We start from the raw sequence: 20,376 nt of genomic DNA on the forward strand, positions 1-20,376 counted from the left end.
TCAATTTACATTATAGGGATTTCTGGTTTCATGCTAGAAGTTCTGAATGTTGGCTGCCTCTTTGCCACTCCACCAAAAAATACTTTATCTTAAATATGATTGCCTTTATTTTCTTTTTTTATTTTGAACCAGGCCTGAGGGGGCTGATGATAGCAGTAATGATGGCTGCTTTAATGAGTTCACTCACCTCAATCTTTAACAGCAGCAGCACACTCTTCACCATGGATATCTGGCAGCGAATCCGCAGAAACGCAACCGAACTGGAGCTGATGATTGTTGGCAGGTACCTTCGCATTTCAACAGGACTGATAACCAATAAATAATCTACAGGGGGATATTTTTGTTTCCCTTCCGCCCCATCTTTTGGTAGTGGGCCAAAATTAAAAAGAATCACCAACTAACCACCATTGTTCCCTGTAAGTTGCACTTCATTCTGCGCGGCCTGTTTCTTTCAATGCGCGGCCCCTTTAAATTTCTGCACACGTCTTTACAATGTAAAAGCCAGTGAGCGGGCAGCCCGGGCCCTTTCTCATTACTGCACGGCTATGCAGCTTAGAGGGAACATTGCTTTCTGCACCGCTGATTTAAGCAGCCAGTGCTCCCACTGAGACCAGCTGGGAGCTTTATTACCATATTCAAAGGGCGTGTGCAGAATGGCCCCAGGGCTGTGCTGTACACTGAAGGGTAGATTTTCAATTTACTGCCCAGGCATAAAACTGACATTGCAGATCGGCCGTCTGTTATAGAAACCACCCGATTTTCATTTTCAGCGGAAGCATAACAGGTTGTCTTGCTGCGAGAGAGGTGCTCTGTTCTCTTCCATCCTCACTTACGTCCCAAAATCTGCAGAGAGAGGTTAGCAAACCTCATTTTGGCAAACCTTATTGGTAGAGGCTCCTCTTTCCAATGACAGCTATGCTGGCAATCGTCCCGGTGGCATTACAATGAGATGTAAATTCCTGTCTACTCCTTACGCTGCAGTTTTAAAAAAATATTTGTTCCTGGGATGTGGGCATCGCTGGCAAGGCCAGCATTTATTGCCCACCCCTAATTGCCCTTGAGAAGGTGGTGGTGAGCTGCCTTCTTGAACCGCTGCAGTCTGTGTGGTGAAGGTACTCCCACAGTGCTGTTTGGGGGGGAGTTCCAGGATTTTGACCCAGTGATGATGAAGGATTGGCGATATATTTCTAAGTCAGGATGGTGTGTGACTTGGAGGGAAACTTGGAGGTGGTGGTGTTCCCATGCGCCTGCTGCCCTTGTCCTTCTAGGTGGAAGAGGTCGCGGGTTTGGGAGGTGCTGCCGAAAAAGCCTTGGCAAGTTGCTGCAGTGCATTTTGTAGATGGTACACACTGCAGCCATGATACGCGGGTGGGGTGGAGGGAGTGAATGTTTAAGGTGGTGGGTGGGGTGCCAATCAAGCGGGCTGCTTTGCTCTGGATGGTGTCGAGCTTCTTGAGTGTTGTTGGCGCTGCACTCATCCAGGCAAGTGGAGAGTATTCCATCACACTCCTGACTTGTGCCTTGTAGATGATGGAAGGGGTTTGGGGAGTCAGGAGGTGAGACACTCGCCGCAGAATACCCAGCCTCTGACCTGCTTTTGTTGCCACAGTATTTATGTGGCTGGTCAATGGTGACCCCCCAGGATGTGTTCTTAAGAAGCATCCCAATCACAACATGTCATGGTTTACATGGTGTTGCATATAAGAAGGCACGCCAGGGTGATCAGGAGCTGGCGTTGCTCATTTGGTTGCACCTGCCAAGATGTGGGCTCGAAAAACCCACCTGGGAATGACTGGTAGCCTACCTTGCCAGTGTCCAGATGAGAAGAGGGGAAGATGTTGAGCTCTGCTATCTGGTGCAAGGACTCTAGCGTGACCATGCAGCATAGAACTTGCACATGTACAGGGACAATAACGGTCAGTTGTAGCCTGAAACCTGGCTTCAGTTTCTTGTAGGCCTGCTGCAGTGCTGACCTATGGGATGGTGCTGTCGAGAGACGCAAGTGGAAACCCACCTTGCAAGCATTTGGTACAAGAGCCAGTGAAGAGCAGGCCAGGTATTGGGCTGTCACTTTTCTGCCACAAATTTTTGTTCCCTTGTGACATTCCCTGTTAATGGTACCAATCACTTTCAAAATTGACTAGAATTAATAGAGTTTACACTTGGAATTATGAATCATTCACCAGAACTTTCAACTTTGGCGGGGATGTAAAACGGACGATATTAATTAGCCTGCACATTATACACCCTGCCCGATTTTCTTTACCATTAGAGTCAATGGATATCACTCGTATTACACACCCGCGGAAGTTGAAAAATTCCAGCCATATGTAAATTAATTTAGACAAGAAAATTGAATGGGATTAGTACTAGAATTCTGGCAGGTATTAAAGCAGTGCAAACTAGGGAGTAGATTTTCGGGTTGGGCACTGAATTGGCGGGGCGCCAGTCGGGCCCATCCAATGCAGCAGGCGGGAGGCCCGAACTATTTTCAGGTTCGCCCCTCATTAACAAATGGGCACCTCGCTGCTGCTCACCACTTTGGTGAGGAAGAAAATTTGGTCGGATACTGCATGCAGCCGGCCAGCAGGTCGGGGCTGTTGCGGGAAATGATGCAGATGCTGAGTGATGGGGGCGGGCGGGGGGAACAGGCTCAGGGTGGCCTGGAGAAAGTGGGACTAGCATGCACTGTGCATGCTTCCCCCTCATTGCACCTTGAAAGTTGCACTCAGTGTTCCATAACAGGCGTAAGACCCTGATTTGCTTATTTAAACAACCTCTTGCCTGTTTTGGGTGGGGGTGCTGGGCGCCCATTTAAAAGCCTGCCTGAAATTTGATTCATGTGGGCAACTGGGTGCTCAAGCTCCCCACCAGAATTTTAACTGCCCGTCGTACATTTTTGAGGTGCGAAATGGGCGGCTAACGGAGCGTTGACATTCAGCTCACTGATTGGGGGGGGAGGAGGAGGGGAGGGGGGATCTGACAGCTCCTCCATGAAGCTGAGCTGGCAGCGACACTTTGGGGAGAACAGGTGATAGTGAGTGAGGATGTTCTACGTTCAATTCCACTGGCCGGAAACCCCCAAATTGCATCTGGATCCCAAATATTTTATAGGGCCCCGATTAAATATATTAATGAGGCTCACCTCTTTCAGGCGGGAGTGCAGGCCACCTATTTCAAAGCCCCTCCCAAATTGCAGCAGGCAAAAAGATGGTGGGACGTTGTCGGGAAGTTTTATTTTTCGGATTTGCATCTCGCGACCGGCCCGTTTCTTAGTGTGAACAGGGCGGTAACGAGATGAAGATTAGTCCCCTAGTTATACTGCAGCTTTTAAATTGAAGTGATTCAAATACAACATCGTAGGCCGAAAGAATGCAAACTTCAGCATAACTTGGTCATAGAATGAAACTTCCTGTTGCTTAGATCTAGGTGTGTGTGTGTGCCTGTGATGGGGACAGGGAGGAAATTGAATACATCTAATGAGGATCTACCTGCTAACACCCACAAAGAAAAATGCATTTCCCATGGTTTACACATGCAGCCTATGATGCTTGGTCTTCATCTCAAACTTACTTTATACCTTTTGACCATTTTCTGCATTAAATCGCTTACATGTATTCGTGGATTAATACTCTTCTTCTGGTTTACAGTGCATGCGAGTAGCTTCTGTTAATATAGGATATTCTGAGCACACCCAGTCTGACACATATGAAGCACAGCTTATTGTGTTGCTCTAACCTATAACAGCTATTAGTCACATGCTCAAATACTTACGCATACTGCTTCCGCTATTTAGCATGTATGTAGTCCTATGTTGTAGCTTCACCAGGTTGGCACCTCATTTTCAGGTATGTCTGGTGCTGCTTCCGATGATAGGTTTTGTTCACTAATGGACATTAGTGAACCAATTGGATTTTTATGACAATCTGACAGCTTCACGGTCACTTTACTGATACCAGCTTTTATTCCAGATTTATTTATTTTAACTGAATTCAACTTCTCAATATCTCTTCAACCAAGTTTTTGGTCACTCTTCTAATCTCTCCTTTATTGGCTTGGTGTCCATTTTCCATATGCTTATTCTGTGAAGTGCCTTGAGATTCTTTTTTACTTTAAAGGCATATATAAATGGAAGTTGTTGTTGTACATCTTTCACTCTGCTTAATATGATTGTTTAGAGATTCATGGAGAATTATTTATGCAACTGTTACACAAAAGGAAAGGCATGTGTCCAGTTATTTATAAAGATCTTTTAGTTTTCAAAAACTCCATAACTGCAGGAATGAGGAGCACTCATATTGAATAAATGATTTACTCCACTGCCCTTTTTGCTTGTAATAATAAAAAGACCTCTTGAGTGCTTTGGTCATTATTAAGAAAGTGTCTATAAATAAAGAAGGTGGTTGGTGGACACACACAAAACAGCACAGAGACCATGTAGTTGTCTTATGGAACCCCTGACCTGTACAGAAGATGTGCCTGAATGTTGTTTCCCATTATTTATCAAGGCATTTTAATTACTTTTCTCAAGCATGTGCATTATTTTTTTTCTTTTGGCAGGATATTTATTATTTTCCTAGTTGCCATCAGTATAGTGTGGATCCCTATTATCCAGACAGCTAACAGTGGCCAGCTCTTTGACTACATTCAGTCTATTACCAGTTACCTAGCACCGCCGATCACCGCACTTTTTGTTATGGCAGTATTCTGGAAGAGAGTCAATGAGCCGGTAAGAAACAGTACCAGTGAGAGCTGTTACAATTACTGTCATTTAATACCCCATTAATGTGGAAAATCTGCTGAAGCTAGCCTCAAATCTTTATGGATGATGTCTTTCAAAATATATAAATGTAAGTTGTTTTACAAAAGTAATCCATACTGCTGAAGGAGCACTTTTCTTTCAGCAGAAGAGTACTGTACTTAGAATGGTTCCAAATCAGCAATGTCCCACCCCACTTGCTGGGATACAATCCCATGGGCTCTGACAGCTCTTCAGTAGTTCAGCCAAATGGCTATTCTTCAGATACAATTATAGACATTATTAGAAGGATATTTGATATGGGGTCATTACAGTCAAGCCCAATCTTGCTTTTATCCAACTTCTATGAGTACATATTTTCCAAAGGTGCCACTGAAAAGTGATCAAGACCCTGGCTGTTTTTACCCGCTCTAGCCTGATGACACCGAGCCGAACTGGTGGCTCCATCATCACACCAGTTGAGATCATGGATCCTTCAGCCAATTTCTCTTTTCTGTGCTGTTAGTTTCCAAGTGGGCAGAACGGTATCTGAAAAACATATGGACTATAAAACTGCTTAGCTTACATATAGATCAGCTAAAAGACGCTCTTGTGGGTAGTTAGGAGCATAAATTTTACCATTGTTTACCTATGACATAGTCTAACACACGCAGACCTATGGTAGCAGTAGGCTTTCTCTCATAGCATTACACAAAGGACTCAATATCTGGCATATCATGATATCTTCAGTGACACAGTGAATTGACAATATTAGTGCAGATAGCATTGAAAAGGATAAACATGAATATAGTAAATTTCAGGGACATTAGCTTAAAGGCCTTTCTGGCCTGCAAAACAGGAGAATTCCTATTTGAAACTAAAGTAGCAGATTAGTAACACCATGGCAGATTGTATACAGCTGCATTTCAAGCATAAAAAGTTATGACATGGTTATCTAATATAAACACATATTAAGAGTTACATTTTTGCACTATAGGGTGTTCTAAGCTACTTTCCTAAAGAAACTCTTACCTTGAGTGTGACAACATAAGGGCTGTAAATGTTATACCTGGATTATAAATTGTCTTTGCTGGGAATTAATATGTAGTAAAAGCATTGGGATGTGTTTTTGTATATCACAGGGTGCTTTCTGGGGCCTGATAATAGGGCTGGCTGTGGGTCTTGTTCGAATGATCATGGAGTTTGTTTATGGAGCACCATCATGTGGTGAAGAGGATAAAAGGCCTTCTTTCATCAAGGACGTGCATTACCTTTACTTTGCTTTGATTCTATGTGGAATAAGTGCAATTGTTATCACTGTCATCAGCCTAACAACTCCAGCAATCCAGGAAGAAAATGTAAGTAGCAGGCATTCAGTATTTCATCAATCCTTTAAAGAAACTGCATCTTTTTTTTAGTGTCTGTGTGTAAAACTGGCTTTTCCACTACTGGAGAGTATTCCAAGCTCTTACCTGGAACTCTCTTTAGATTTTTCTTAAAAGGAATCTGAATTGATTGTTCATAAAATCTATGCAATACATGTAGCCAATTAAAAACATGGATTAACCTTGTTATTTCATTCTTAGTTTGTAGTCTTCCTATCTCCCGTCTACTGGCTTTTAAAACCGAACCCTGGCATCAGCTAACCACTACTTCTTGTCTGAACTCCTCTACTACACTTTTTAACCTTGGTGCCCATCACTATGAGCCTACACTTAGATTTCTCTATTAGAAGAAAACTAATTTGTTCTACAAACGTGAGGGATAACTCGATGATCAGGACTACCTATGTGAATCTTTGGAATTCTCCACCCCAGGAGGCTGTGAATGCTCAGTTGTTGACTATATTCAAGACTGAGATCGCCAGGGTGGGAAAGTGGAGTCGAGGTAGAAGATCAGCCATGATCTTATTGAATGGCAGAGCAGGCTCGAGGGGCCATATGCTGCTCCTGTTCCTGCTCCTATTTCTTACGTTCTTATGTTCTCAAAGATGCTTGCATTGATTTATGACATAATATCTCAGCGCCCATGAAGAAAAGGATTCATGGAGCTGGCTTGAGCCAATCTATTCCACTGCGAAATGGGGAATGGGATTTGATTTGATATCAAGACCAAAAGATGTTAAATATGTTTTATAATCAGACTTTAGCTGCTGCACAGAACTGAAGCAGTATTGAATCTTTTTTTCCCCACTCATGGAGCCAAAACAGCACTTTAACTTCATGACCTTAATGCTTCATTTTTCTTTGTTCTTTATATATGGACAAATTTCTGTATTCCACAGCATCCCTGCAGAATACAGGAATTGCTCCATATATAAAAAGCTAATCCATGGAACTATAGACTAGTTAGCCTAATGTCAGTGGTAGGATAGATACTGTAATCTTTGCTAAAAGATGAGATAAGATAATAAAACATCTCAAGGCAGAGAGTATAATAAAAACTAGTCAGCATGGAATTCTAAAAGGATGGCCATGTTTAGTCAATCTTACTGATTTAAAAAAAATAATAACAGTAGATGAAGTGGATCTGGTATACATGGACTTTCAGAAGGTCTTCAATAAGGTGCCACATAAGAGACTCATGACAAGGATCAGGGCATGTGGAGTCAGGGGCCAGGTAGCAGAATAGATTGAAATATGGCTACAAAATAGGAAACAGAGGGTAGGAGGTTAAGGGATGTTTCTCGGACTGACAAAAAGTAGGAAGTAGTGTCCCTCAGGGATCCGTGCTGGGACCACTGTTGTTCAACCATATATATATATATATAAATGATTTGGTCTCAGAAATTGGAGGTATGGTGTCGAAATTTACAGATACCAAAATGGAAGATATAACTACAGTACTAATATGAAGGACTGAACCAAAATACAGGAAGACATAAACAGGCTCGCAGAGTGGGCAGAAAAATTGCAAATTAAATTCAGTATAGCAAAGTGTGAATTGGGTCATTTTCATAGGACGAATAAGGAGGCTAGATATTCCTTAGAAGGTAAGAAACTAAATGGCGCAGAGGAGCAAAGAGATCTGGGAATATAGATACATAAAATGCTAAAAGTAGCAACACAAGTTGATAAGGCCATAAAGAGTGCAAACAAAGTCCTGGGGTTCATTTCTAGAGGAATAGAACACAAAAGCAGGGAGTCAATTTAAAATTTATATAGAACTTTGGTTAAACACATGTGGAGTACCGTGTGCAGTTCTGGTCTCCACATTACAAAACGTATATTGAAGAACTGGAGAAAATGCAGAAAGGATTTACAAGGGTGTTGCCAGAATTGAGAGGATGCAATCTATCAAGAAAGATTGAGCAGGCTGGGGCTGCTTTCTCTGGAAAAGAGGAGACCTGATAGAGGTCTTTAAAATCATGAAGGTGTTCGATAGGGTGAATATAGAGAAACTGTTTCCGTTTGTGGATGAGTCCAGAACAAATCAAATAAAGATCTTAGGAGGAATTTGTTTACATAGAGAGTGGTGAAAATGTGGAACTCGCTGCCAAATGGGGTGGTGGAAGCAGAGAGCACTGATTCATTTAAGAGGAGGCTTGATGCATACACGAGGAAGAAAGAAATAGAGGGATCCGGGGCAGGATGGGAAGAGGTAATTATAGTGGGAGGCTTGCCTTCTGTATAAACACCAGCATAGACCAGTTGGGCCAAATTGCCTGTTTCTGCACCTTAGTTTCCATGGCCAGAATTTTAATCAGGAAGCAGGCTAGGAAGCGTCGGGAAACCTGGGAGAATGGTTTTCCTGCAGGCCCTGCTAAATTTAATGGCAGAGCCTGATCTGCATTTCAAACCTCTTTTTCCCATTCGTAGCCAGACAGATGGAGAGGCTGCCTGGCTACGAGCAGGTAGGCCGGCAGCACTAGGCTGCAGAGAGGAGGGATGGAGGGATCGGGTGGGGGCTGGGGGGTGGTTGGGGGCCGGAGGAGAATCGGGGGGAGGGGAGAGAACATTGGAGTCTAGAGCATCAGGCGGGGGTGAGGGAGAGAACATCAGACTCCAGAGCAACGGGCGGGGGTGAGGGAGAGAACATCGGGCCGGACTTTGGAGGAGAATCGGGAGTAAGGGAGAGAACAGCAGACTCTGGAGCATCAGGCGGGGGTGAGGGAGAGAACATCGGGCCAGACTTCGGAGGAGAATCGGGAGTAAGGGAGAGAACAGCGGACTCTGGAGCATCGAGGTGGTGGGAGGGAGGGAGTGAACATCAGACTCCAGAGGCCTCCTGGGGGTCTCCGATCGCGGGGGTTGGGTGAGGCAGGGACGCTGGATCCAGCAGTCCTCGCCTTACTTTAGCTGACGGGTCCCCCGAGGCCTGCGAAATCTGACCAGCCATAGTTAAATTTGTAATGCTGGTTAAATCTGAGGCACGCCAGCCTGATTATGATATTTGAATGGAAGACCCGCCTCCTGGGAGCGGGTTGGCTGCCCACCCCCTGTCCGGCCTCTGTTAAAACCAGAAGTGGGTGGGATGTGTTATGTTCATTAATAAATAGACATTCTTATTATGAACACAGCTAGCTTCTAGCTAGTCATTTATTCAGTACACGTTCTCTAGGTACAGTATCTGTAGAGATGCAGCATGTGTGCTCCTGTGTGTAGGCTGCCATCTTGACTGTTGCCTTGTGGGTACTAGTGCCTCATGGCTAATGTAGTCTTAATATATATACAGCTGGGTAGTGTAGTCTTGTACATACAGCTATGTCCAGTTCTACAGCTCCACCTAGTGTCCACTATAGAATGACATGTTATTGATCGTTACATCCCCCTTCCTTTGAGGTTTAACAAAATCAATATCAATCAAGATAATATCAGTAACACTTTTGTTAGTGCTCTATAAACATAAACATTTTCAAAACAGTCAACACATTTTCAAAGCTTTACATTGTACTCAAAGATTAAGTCTATCAGGCTTTTTTACTTCACGTGTGGATCTTCTCAACACGGGTAAGTCTGATGTGTCTTCATGAGATTGTTCTGGCGGTGAATGACAAGATGCAGTTGCGGCATTGTCATCAATCTGCTCTTGTATAGATCGAGGTCTCCTTGCAATCTTTGCTTGGAGAGGGTTTCAGTGTTTCCTTCACTCTTCATGCCATAATTCTCAATGTAGTCAATGCACTCTCGAAAAACTGCTGGCAGCTGGATCCCATCATACAGCATAGTCCTCTCAGCAGCCTCGGCTAATGGAACACCAAAGATTGGCCTGAGGGAAGAAGGAGTATCCACCGGAACTGCTTCCTGCTCTGGTGCAGGCTTCTTCTTTTTCTCTTTCCACTGCTTAACAACATCTGCTGCGGTTATATCTTTGGACTTTTTCTCCTTGTGTTTTTCCTGTTTGTGCTTTTCTTCCTTTGGCTTCTCTTTGACCTTAAAGTCTTTTTCTTTCTTCTTGGAGAAACCAGGCTTTTTGAAGACATGGATACCCTTTGGCCTTTTCATCCTTGATGGGCTCTCTGCTTCATCACCTGAGTCACCTGGTCTGCTTATGGCACAGTTTATACGGTAGACTCTCTTGACCAGTTCTAAGTCTTCACAAGCTTTGTCACCTAGTATCGAATCAAGTCTTTCAGCCACAACAGAAAACATGAGATGATGCACTTTGACTTTGACTGTCACTTTAAGTCTGCATACACCTAAGCTATCTATTTTCTGTCCATTATAGCTCTTCAGTAGTACTGACTTTTTCTGTATTTTGGGCTTTTCTTTCATATTGTTAATGTCACTCATACTGATTAAGTTTGCTTTTGCCCCAGTGTCTAGTTTCAAGGTAACTAATGCTCCATTTACCTGCAGTGGGATCATCCATTTGTCCACTTTTACTGCATTGACTTTATGTTCAGCATTGTCCATTTCTGAGGGCTGCACATTTTCTGTATCTTTTTTGATATCGTCACATGACACCATTCCGACAAAAAATGTCTCACTTAAATCAGTGTCCTCAATTACATTAACTCGTTGCCCTTTCTTAGTTTGTACTTTTGGAAAGCATTGTTTGGCAAAGTGATTCTTTCCATTACACTTTGTGCACATTTTTCCAAACGCTGGGCATTGTCTTAACTGGTGTTTGTAACCACAGCGTTTACAATTAAAAATTTCAGCCTCCGATTGCTTTTCATTTCTGTTCTGCCCACGTTTCTTCCCTTTGTAGGACACAGCACCGACAGCAGCACTTACTACAATCGCATCATTATTGATTTCACTGAAAGTCTTCGCATGCTTTCGAGCTAGCTCGCTGGCTTGGCATATTTTCACTGCATTTTCCAAATTTAGTTCGGTTTCTCTCAACAGACGTTCCCTGACTTTTTTATCATGAATACCAAAGACAATCTGGTCACAAATCATGGATGCTTTGAGCTCAGAGAAATTACATGTCTGTGCTTTCAGTTTTAGATCAGTTATAAAGCTAACAAAAGTCTCATTTTGTTGCTGTGTCAGAGAACGGAAGATGTATCTTTCATACGTCTCATTCTTTTTGGGAGAGCAATGTGCATCAAATTTTTTTAGTACATCTTCTAATTTTTCTCTGTTCTCCACTGGATTAAAAACAAATGTATTAAATACCTCTATCGCCTGTGGGCCTGCAACTGTAAGCAGCAACGCTATCTTCCTTGCGTCTGGCTTTGTACCGAATCCGATGGCTGCAATGTAGAGTTCGAATTGCTGTTTAAAAGTCTGCCAATTGTAGTCGATTTTTTCTGTGAGATTCAAACGCTCTGGTGGCTTCAAATTCTCCATGTCGCTTTTCACAATTTTCAGCAGATCTTTACCACCCTGGTACCATGTTATGTTCATTAATAAATAGACATTCTTATTATGAACACAGCTAGCTTCTAGCTAGTCATTTATTCAGTACATGTTCTCTAGGTACAGTATCTGTAGAGATGCAGCATGTGTGCTGTGTGTAGGCTGCCATCTTGACCGTTGCCTTGTGGGTACTAGTGCCTCATGGGTAATGTTGTCTTAATATATATACAGCTGGGTAGTGTAGTCTTGTACATACAGCTATGTCCAGCTCTACAGCTTCACCTAGTGTCCACTATAGAATGACATGTTATTGATCGTTAAAGGATGCGGTCGGGATTCAATTTTTTAACACTTTAACCTCCCACCCGACCCCAACCAACCCTTTTTTTGGGATTAAAATTCCCCTATAATTTGGTACCTTCTGTTTCATGACCCAAATGTATAAAAGGTACGTACCAGCATATCTCACTTCCGACTGTCCCTTGGAACTCAGGAGCTGCCCTTCTCAATAAAATATATGTATATATTTAGTGTTTGAACAGTTAGATACTTCAAGCATTTAAAACACTCTATAAGCCTGTTACATTACAGGTTTGAATTACAGACTGATATTTTCAAAACTCACAGACTAGAGTTATATTGCCAGCTGTGGGTTGTATTCTACCCAGTGACAATGGACCATTTTTAAAACTTATTGCAGTGCTGTGCTGTGTGAGACTACTTCCTGCAGGTGGTTCTGCACCTCTTGGCTTTAGTGCAGTCGAGAGTTAAATTGTCAACCTACATTACTTCTGATTTCACGTGCAACAAAGTGCAAAAAACCATAGTGGCCCATGTAATGTCAGAGGGAATTTGTTGTGACAGAACAGTGTGATGCCTTGAAAAAAACTTTTGAGGAAAAATCAAACATCAGTTTTTATTCAAATACATCAGTCTCCCATGATTCATATATGTTGGATGTCTGGCAACATTCTGAATATTTGTGGAGTATATTTGGGTTGTGCTCTCTCTGGGCTGCACATAGACAAGATATAGGCTATGTTACTGGCTCTGGGACAAATATTACATAATATTACATTGTATTTACAGCACAGAAACAGGCCATTGGCCCAACAGGTCTATGCCAGTGTTTATGCTCCACATGAGCCTCCTCCCACCCTACTTCACCTAACCCCATCAACATATCCTTCTATTCCTTTCTCCCTCATGTGTTTACCTAGCTTCTCCTTAAATGCTTCTATGCTAGTCGCCTCAACTACTCCTTGTGGTAGCGAGTTCCACATTCTAACTACTCTCTGGGTAAAGAAGTTTCCCCTGAATTCCCTATTGGATTTATCAGTGACTATCTTATATTTATGACCCATAGTTCTGGTCTTCCCTGCAAGTGGAGACATCTTCTCTACGTCTACCCTATCAAACCCTTTCATAACCTTAAAGACCTCTATCAGGTCACCCCTCAGTCTTTTATCGAGAGAAAAGAACCCCAACCTGTTGAATCTTTCCTAATAGGTATAACCTCTCAGTTCTGGTATCATTCAAATCTTTTTTGCGCTTTCTCCAGTGCCTATATATCCTTTTTATAATATGGAGATCAAAACTGTTTACAGTACTCCACGTGTGGTCTAAGGTTCTATACAATTTTAACATAATCCTCTGCTTTTCAGTTCTGTCCCCCTAGAAATGAACCCCAGTGCTTTGTTTGCTTTATTTTATGGCCTTATTAAACTACGTCACTACTTTTAGTGATTTATGTATCTATACCCACAGATCCTTCTGCACCTCTACCTCATTTAGACACTTGGGGCTCGATTTTGCAATTGGGGGCGGGCTGGGGTGTGTCAGGTGGTTTTCGTGTCAGGACCCCGACTCCGATGTGAAGTGGGAAAAAGTGCAATTTTGCCCCAATGGGGCATTTGATTTCCAGCGTGTGGAAATCCCTGGCCCAATGAGTCTTTTCATACAGAAAGTCGCCACCGATGATGTCATCAATGCTGCTGGATTTAAGGCCTGCAAGCAGTCTTGCTTCTTCTGGAGACTTTAAACTTTATGCCCATTGTTGTGATTGCTTCATGCAGCAACTATGTCCAGCAGTAGGCCAAAGTGTGCTCCAAGGTTCGATGAGCCCTCCCTCCAAGCTCTGGTGGAGGGAGCAAGATCAAATAAGGAGGTGCTCTTCCCTTCCTCAGAGAGGAAAAAGCCTCCCCAGCAGACTAAAGCTGTGTGGATGCAAGTGGCCCAGGACGTCAACTCAATCTCTATGTGCCGCAGAACCTGGCTGCAGTGCAGGAAGAGGTTTCATGGCCTTCTCTGCACAGGAAAAGTGAGTATGACTTTCCCATCACCATCAATCTGATCCCCATCGCCTCCCCTCACTAGCTCTCTGCTTTGCCAATCTCTTCCTCCACATCCCACTTGACACTGACATCCTTGCACCCTTACCCATTCCCTCTCTCTCTATGGTCATATTCACTTAACTATTCGACCATGCGGCCCTCACACTCCCTAGCACTGTGATGCAATGACAACAACTTACAACACACAGGGAGGGCCCTTTGTCTCCTTCTAAGCATCTATGCTATGGATTCTCTACACTCACTCCTTCATTCTCACTCAAACTCCACTTGTGTCCCTCATTGCAGGAAAAGAGAGCCCACAATAAGAGGGAAAGAGCGAGGACAGGAGGACGGCCACCCTCAGTAGCTCAGCTCACCACCTCGGAGGAGGCGGCCCTGGAAATAACCGGTGTCGAGGAAGATTCGCAAGTGAGGGACGGACAGATGGGCGCATCACAGCAAGCTGGTGACAGAACAGTTTAGCATCTCTCTCATTGACATTGCATGAGTGACTGATAATGATTCTGATGCTCTAACAGATTGACTTATGATCATCTGCACAATTCAATGAGCATGCAACCTTTACCTCACATCTCTAACTCTTTCCTTTACTCCCCCACAGGACCATCAACAGCCCCCATCCGCACTGTCCAGGAGGAACAGCCTGAGCTTCAAGATTCCTCAGAGGAAGCTGCAACCTCTGAGGGCGTAGCATCAGCAGAATTCAGCACACCCAGCACCAGCGCAGATACTCACACCTCAGTGGGACCTTTGCGAGATAGAGTAGTGTTGTCACCTGGTGTATCACAAGTGAGCATCAGCAGATGGTGGAGACGGGCAGCAGTGGAGAGTCCTCGTCTGAGGGCGCAGGACTCTTCCAGCTCGGCTCAGCTGCATGTCAACCCTGTGCCTCCGGGTCCATCCAGAAGGAGAGTGGTGCTGGAACTCCAGGAACAGGTGCAGGAGTCTCTGGCAGGTTTTGTCTCCAGGGTCACTGCACGTGTGGAGCGAATGGAGGAGTCCATCGACAACATGAGCAGAGCCTTTGTGGAGGCATTGGTGCATGAACGCATCACCACGGAAAGGATGGCAACCTTTGTGGAAAGGATGGCTATGGTAGAGGAGAGGATGGCTATGGCCATGGAGGAACTAAGTTGCCAGAGTGTTGAAAACATGGTCATTGTTCAGAATAGACTGGCATCTCTTGAGGAGCGATGGTCAGCAATTGAGCATAGAAACCAGACCTTCATGGAAGTCCTCTGGAGTAGGACTTCCAGTGCAGAAACGGGCCCTCATGGCCCCCCTGAAATGCAGCAAGGTGCTGTCAAGCCACTTGCTAGCTCTGAAGTGGGGCCGACCCATGAGAGGGATGTTGGTGGCAGACAACAAGGAAGTGGGAGCTCCTCTCCAAGTGCTCACATGACCATGCCACTGCAAAGCCCTCAGTCAGAGCCTCACCAGAGTCCTCACCCAACTGAGATGGGCGTCTCATCCACTGCACAGCCGCAGGAGCAGCAGACTGTTGCCGAGCCCTCACAGGTTCACAACCCCAGAGAGACAGGAGCAGCAAAAAAGTGAGCAAGGGGCCTCCACATCTGCTGAAGCCACAGGGGAAGCACCACGTAGAAGCACGCGTAAGAGGAAGATAATGCACAAGTAATCTCAAGGGTAGTCACTTGGGTGTTATGTTCTGTTTATGTTTGAAATGCCATCAGTTGCTTGTTGTGATAAAAAATTATGATGGCAAACTGTTGAAGTTGTGGCCTGTGTCATTTCGCAAATGGGACTTCCACATTGAGGGCTTAATGCGACTTGCAATTGTCAGTATGGTGGTCAGAGTGATAGGAATCCGCAGGTTCTTGTCCATTGTCGATGCTCTGGTAAGAAGGTGCGAGGCAAAAGCGTTTGATTGTGCAGGCTAAGCAAATCTGGCCAACATGAGTGCGTCCCTTGCATCCCGGGCAGCAATGTGGTCGCGCGTTGGCACCTTCTGGCCTGTGCAGCTTCAGGTGGGTGAGCAGCAGCTTGGCGCTCCTGTTGTTGCTGCTGCTGTTGGTGCTGCTGTTGTTCATGGTTCTGCCATGGCTGGTCTTCATCCAAATCTGATGTCCAGGAGGAAAGGAAATAAATGGTTCCCATGCTTCTGGTATATGCCTCAGTTGAGGAAGCGCTCAGTCAAGGTGGGGAGAGGGGTTTCCCAGGAGGCCACACTGGAGATGGGTGTCAGGCTCCAAACTTCCACAACAATGAGTATGCCTGCTAAAAGTTCCCCCAGACCTGAGATAATAAAGATTTGTCACCTGCAAATGATCATTGGTGAAAATGCCTTTTTAATGGTGGAGCTGCAGCTGTTAGTAAACAATCCACTTATGAGGCCACCAGGATTAACTGGCGTGTTCCAGAGGAGACGTGCAGGATGGGGGAAAAGTGTTAAAATCAGAAAGGCCTCCCAAAATGGGATTATAGAGACAATTAACTGATTGTTAAGGGCCTTAAGGGCCTATTCCGCCTCTTGGAGGCGGGATGGAAACGGGGTCTGAAACACCGATTTTGGAAAAATTGCTCGGAGGCGCGCTGGAGGCGGGATCGGAGCGCCCGCCATTTTTTGCAATTTTAACACCTCACACGCCTCCTATCCCGCCTCCTCAGGTCTGGCAAAATCGAGCCCTTATTTTCCAAGTAGTATGTAGCCTCCTTATTCTCCCTACCAAAATGTACCACCTTGTCTATATTAAAGATCATTTGCCAATTGTACGCCCATTCTGCAAGTTTATTAATGTCTTCCTGTATTTTGTCGCAGTCCTCCTCTGTACTAATGATACTCCCCAATTTGGTGTCTTCTGCAAATTTTGAAATTGTACTTATGATTCCCGAGTCCAAATCATTTATGTAAATGGTGATCAACAGCAGCCCCAGCACCGATCCCTGTGGAATACACCTTCCCACCTTTTGCCAGCCTGAGTAACTACTTTTAACCCCTACTCTGTTTTCTGTTTTGTAGCCAGCTTGCTATCCATTCTGCTACTTATCCCCTGACTCCACATGATCTGATCTTTGTCATGAGTCTACTATTTAGTACCTTATCGAAGGCCTTTTGGAAATCCAAATATATTACATCTACTACGTTACCCTATCTACCCCTTTCTGTTACTTTTTCCAAAGAATTCAATAGGGTTGGTCAAGCATGACCTTCCTTTTTGAAATCCATGTTGACTACTCTTCATTACATTTTCAGTTTCTGGATGTTTTTCTATTACATCTTTGAGTAAAGATTCTATTACCATTCTTATAATCTTTAATAAATATGCATTAAAAATCATTATATGTTGGCAAACAGTGAGTTGAGTTTAATTCTTCTGCTTCAAAAACTCTGCTTTATACTAATTTGCAGAGTACCCATGTATTCTATCTCCATTCAGGTTGCATACTGGCTGCAACTGTCTTAATTCCAAACACAAGATTCCATCTCTGAGTGACATGTAGGTGGGGCAGAACTGCAAAACATTTAATTTTTATTAAGATCTTATTTACATAGGCTCTGCTGCTGCAAACAGTAGTACTCTTTCTTTTATTCCCCCGTCTAACCCAAAGACAAAACGGCCACCGTATTTGACCAGTATTTCGCCAATGAAATTCCAGCACACAAGTGAATTGTTCATTTTATTATTGTGTAATGTTGACAACAAAAAAGAAACTGTGCATAAATAGTTTCCTGAAGTCAGAGAGTAAGTGATTGTATTGTTTTATATTTCCAAAGCTGATTCGATTAACATGGTGGACTAGACACAGTAAAACTTCTAAGAATGACTTGGATGATCCCTGGAGCCAGCCAAAGACAGTTGCCAAATCCGTTGAGAGCAATGGTGAAGGGCTATCTATTACAGAGAGCGATGTACTACAAGAAACAGGTAGACGAGTGATGAGTTTCTGAAAAGGGCCAATGCTGATGGTATTGTCACATGCTAAATATTAGCTATGGTAGTAGTGGTTCATCCAGTGATTCCAGTCCAAAGAGGACATGCATCCTCTGCTGAGTGATCTGCAAATATCAGTGACCTGCAGTTGAAATTGTCTGCTTGTCAGCCAGGAAATTCACTATAGCAAAAGGAAGAGACTGAGAAGGGGGGAGGAGGTCTGGATCAAAAAGTATAAAGGTAGAAAAATGGAAAACAGCAAGAAATATTGTTGATTGTTTCAGGAAGTAGGGAATAAAAGACTGCCGTAAAATATTGTGGTGTAACTTGCTGGAAGTGCAAGCTTATAACGGCATGACGAGGGCAATAGGGTATCTGGGACCTTAGGGAATGTTGGGACCAACAGTGTATCTCCTTAACCAATGAGATTTAAGGATTGAGAAAGAAACAGAGGATGACGGAGAAGCAGGATGAATTAGAGTGGGTGAATTAGAGTCAAATCAAATACAGAAAGCGAAATAAATAGAGGGATAGATAGGATTAAGACAGAGAGGAAAAAGGAGACAGAAAGGAAAAGTAACAAAACAAAATTAATTTAAACTTTGACATTTTTAAAATCTCTAACAACAATTTACTACATGCAGGAATGAGATTGAACAGTTTAAATTATTCCCTTTCTGGGCCAGAGAGGTTGATTAGCATTGCATTAACAATTATCATGTCACTAAAAAGGTACTTAGGCTGTTAAATTCCAGCCCTAACTGTCTGCGGCAAGTATAATGGGCAATTAATGTGCAAATCCAGAAAGTTCTTAAAAATAACAAGGAGGGGGGCGAGCTGCATTTGTATAAAACAAACAGTAGAGTGGCGTAAATCGACCAGCAACTTTTGGAGATTTGCAACTCACATTGTATCTCTTAATCTCTTGAACTAGCTGGCCAATTAGTGCATTAATAACACCGCGTGTGTCATCAACACACAGTCATGTTTCCAGCAAGGTTATTGTTGACCCCCAAAATTTCGTATTTCTTCATTGCATTTCTTTTGAGAAACATAACAGCAGCGCTGCTTGTTTAATACAGTTGAAGCTGTTTATTTCATTTAATTTTGCTGTGCTTACTTCTGTTCAAACAGTGGCACTTTCCTGGTGGAAGAAAACATGTTTTTGTCTCTGTGGCCTCTCTATGCAGCAAAAACCTGAACTCACAGAAGAAGAAAATGATGCCATACAGGAAAGCTTAACCAGCATTGAAGAGGACCCTTTGTGGCGAAATGTGTGCAACACAAATGCTTTAATCCTGTTGGCAATTAATGTCTTCTTCTGGGGATACTTTGGATAAGAAGAGTTCTTGGGATCCTAGTTACTGCAGGATTTGTTTTGTATCTCATTGGTGAAATAATTGTTTGTAACAATTGGTTTATGGCAACAGTTATATACGTGTTAACTTTTGTATTACTGATAGGTGCAGTGTGCCAGACAGTTTTGCAAGGTTTCAAGTGACACTTTGCTGAAATAAACACGTTGCAATAATAATGGCAGGAGTAGCTCAATTACCCTCGAGCTGAAACATTAAAAAAAAACAGAATTTTATATATAAACAGAACCCCCCCCCACTAATTTTGCTCCATTTTTGTCTCCTCTTTCATATTCTCTTTCATTTTAATGTTTTAAACTTAAATTTTACCTTTCCTGTCTTATCTAATCTAAACTGTTATTTTTCTACCCCTTCTTCCTCATAAAAGCTTTTAAATATTTACCACTGAATCAATAAAGATCACTGCTTTGCATTTTTAAAAATATCTCATTAAAATGTTTTTAAATTTAGAATTTCATATTTCCATGTGTATACACGCATACGTATTTATACATACATATACACTGCATACATTTAAAATATCCGAAGCTCAGATTTAACAAAGCAAATAAGATTGACTTTTTATTTTTAGTTAACATAAATTTTGTTAATTAGCACTTCATCGCTAACCAGTCAAGGATGAGCCCTTTCGTCAACTAGGTGCTGTTGCTGTTGCAGATTCCATTAAATTAGCAGTAAGTTCCAGTTGATGGGTTTTTTCATTTTGTTAAATTTTAAATATAGTGTCATCCATTTAATTCACAAAAATGTTTCAGAGTTGTGAAATTATATTTAATAAAGAAAGAAAACAGTAGAACCAACAGAATGTATGTGGCAGAGATGTCGCTAAGTTGCAGGAGTCCATGATCCTGCAAGAAGTTCATCAGGCCATGCAGAACACCTTAGAGAGTATGGCAGTCCATGTTATGCCAGCAGCAACAAAGCATCAGGAGGTTCTGAAGGCAATCATGGCTTCCAGAGTAGCAGGTTCAACTGCTTTAATAGATTCCTTGCAAGAGACGCTTAACAGCTTAGCGATTTCAGAATTTATTTGGAACGATTTGGTTTATTCTCATGCCACTTGAGCCATGCCCAGCACCATTAGGCTGCAAGGAGTGGTTATGGATCTCTCTGTCTCTCAGAATAGTGACCCCTTCTGATGTCAGCGTAGGAGAGACCTTTATGTCGGGGATACCAACTCTTACAAGTGCATGTTAAGTACAGCCGGAAGCTGGTCCGTCAGGGCCAGCAACATCACCTGAGTCTTTGAGACTCTAATGAGACTTC

At 43.1% G+C, this 20,376-nt stretch overlaps 1 protein-coding gene across 1 annotated transcript in view; it reads left to right on the plus strand.

Annotated features, from left to right (window-relative positions):
- Positions 1 to 19,268, plus strand: part of slc5a9 (solute carrier family 5 member 9) — a 75,557-nt gene extending 56,289 nt beyond the window's left edge. The window contains 5 exon segments of the mRNA XM_085982886.1: positions 133 to 283; positions 4,561 to 4,729; positions 5,881 to 6,096; positions 17,578 to 17,728; positions 18,869 to 19,268. Of these exon segments, the coding sequence (XP_085839012.1) occupies positions 133 to 283; positions 4,561 to 4,729; positions 5,881 to 6,096; positions 17,578 to 17,728; positions 18,869 to 19,074 (893 nt within the window). The 3' untranslated portion in view covers positions 19,075 to 19,268.
- The last annotated feature ends 1,108 nt before the right edge of the window (positions 19,269 to 20,376 follow it).

Source organism: Somniosus microcephalus, chromosome 3 (assembly GCF_052327205.1).
Source record: "Somniosus microcephalus isolate GS21.2 chromosome 3, FLI_Smic_1.0, whole genome shotgun sequence".
NCBI classification, from domain to species: domain Eukaryota; kingdom Metazoa; phylum Chordata; class Chondrichthyes; order Squaliformes; family Somniosidae; genus Somniosus; species Somniosus microcephalus.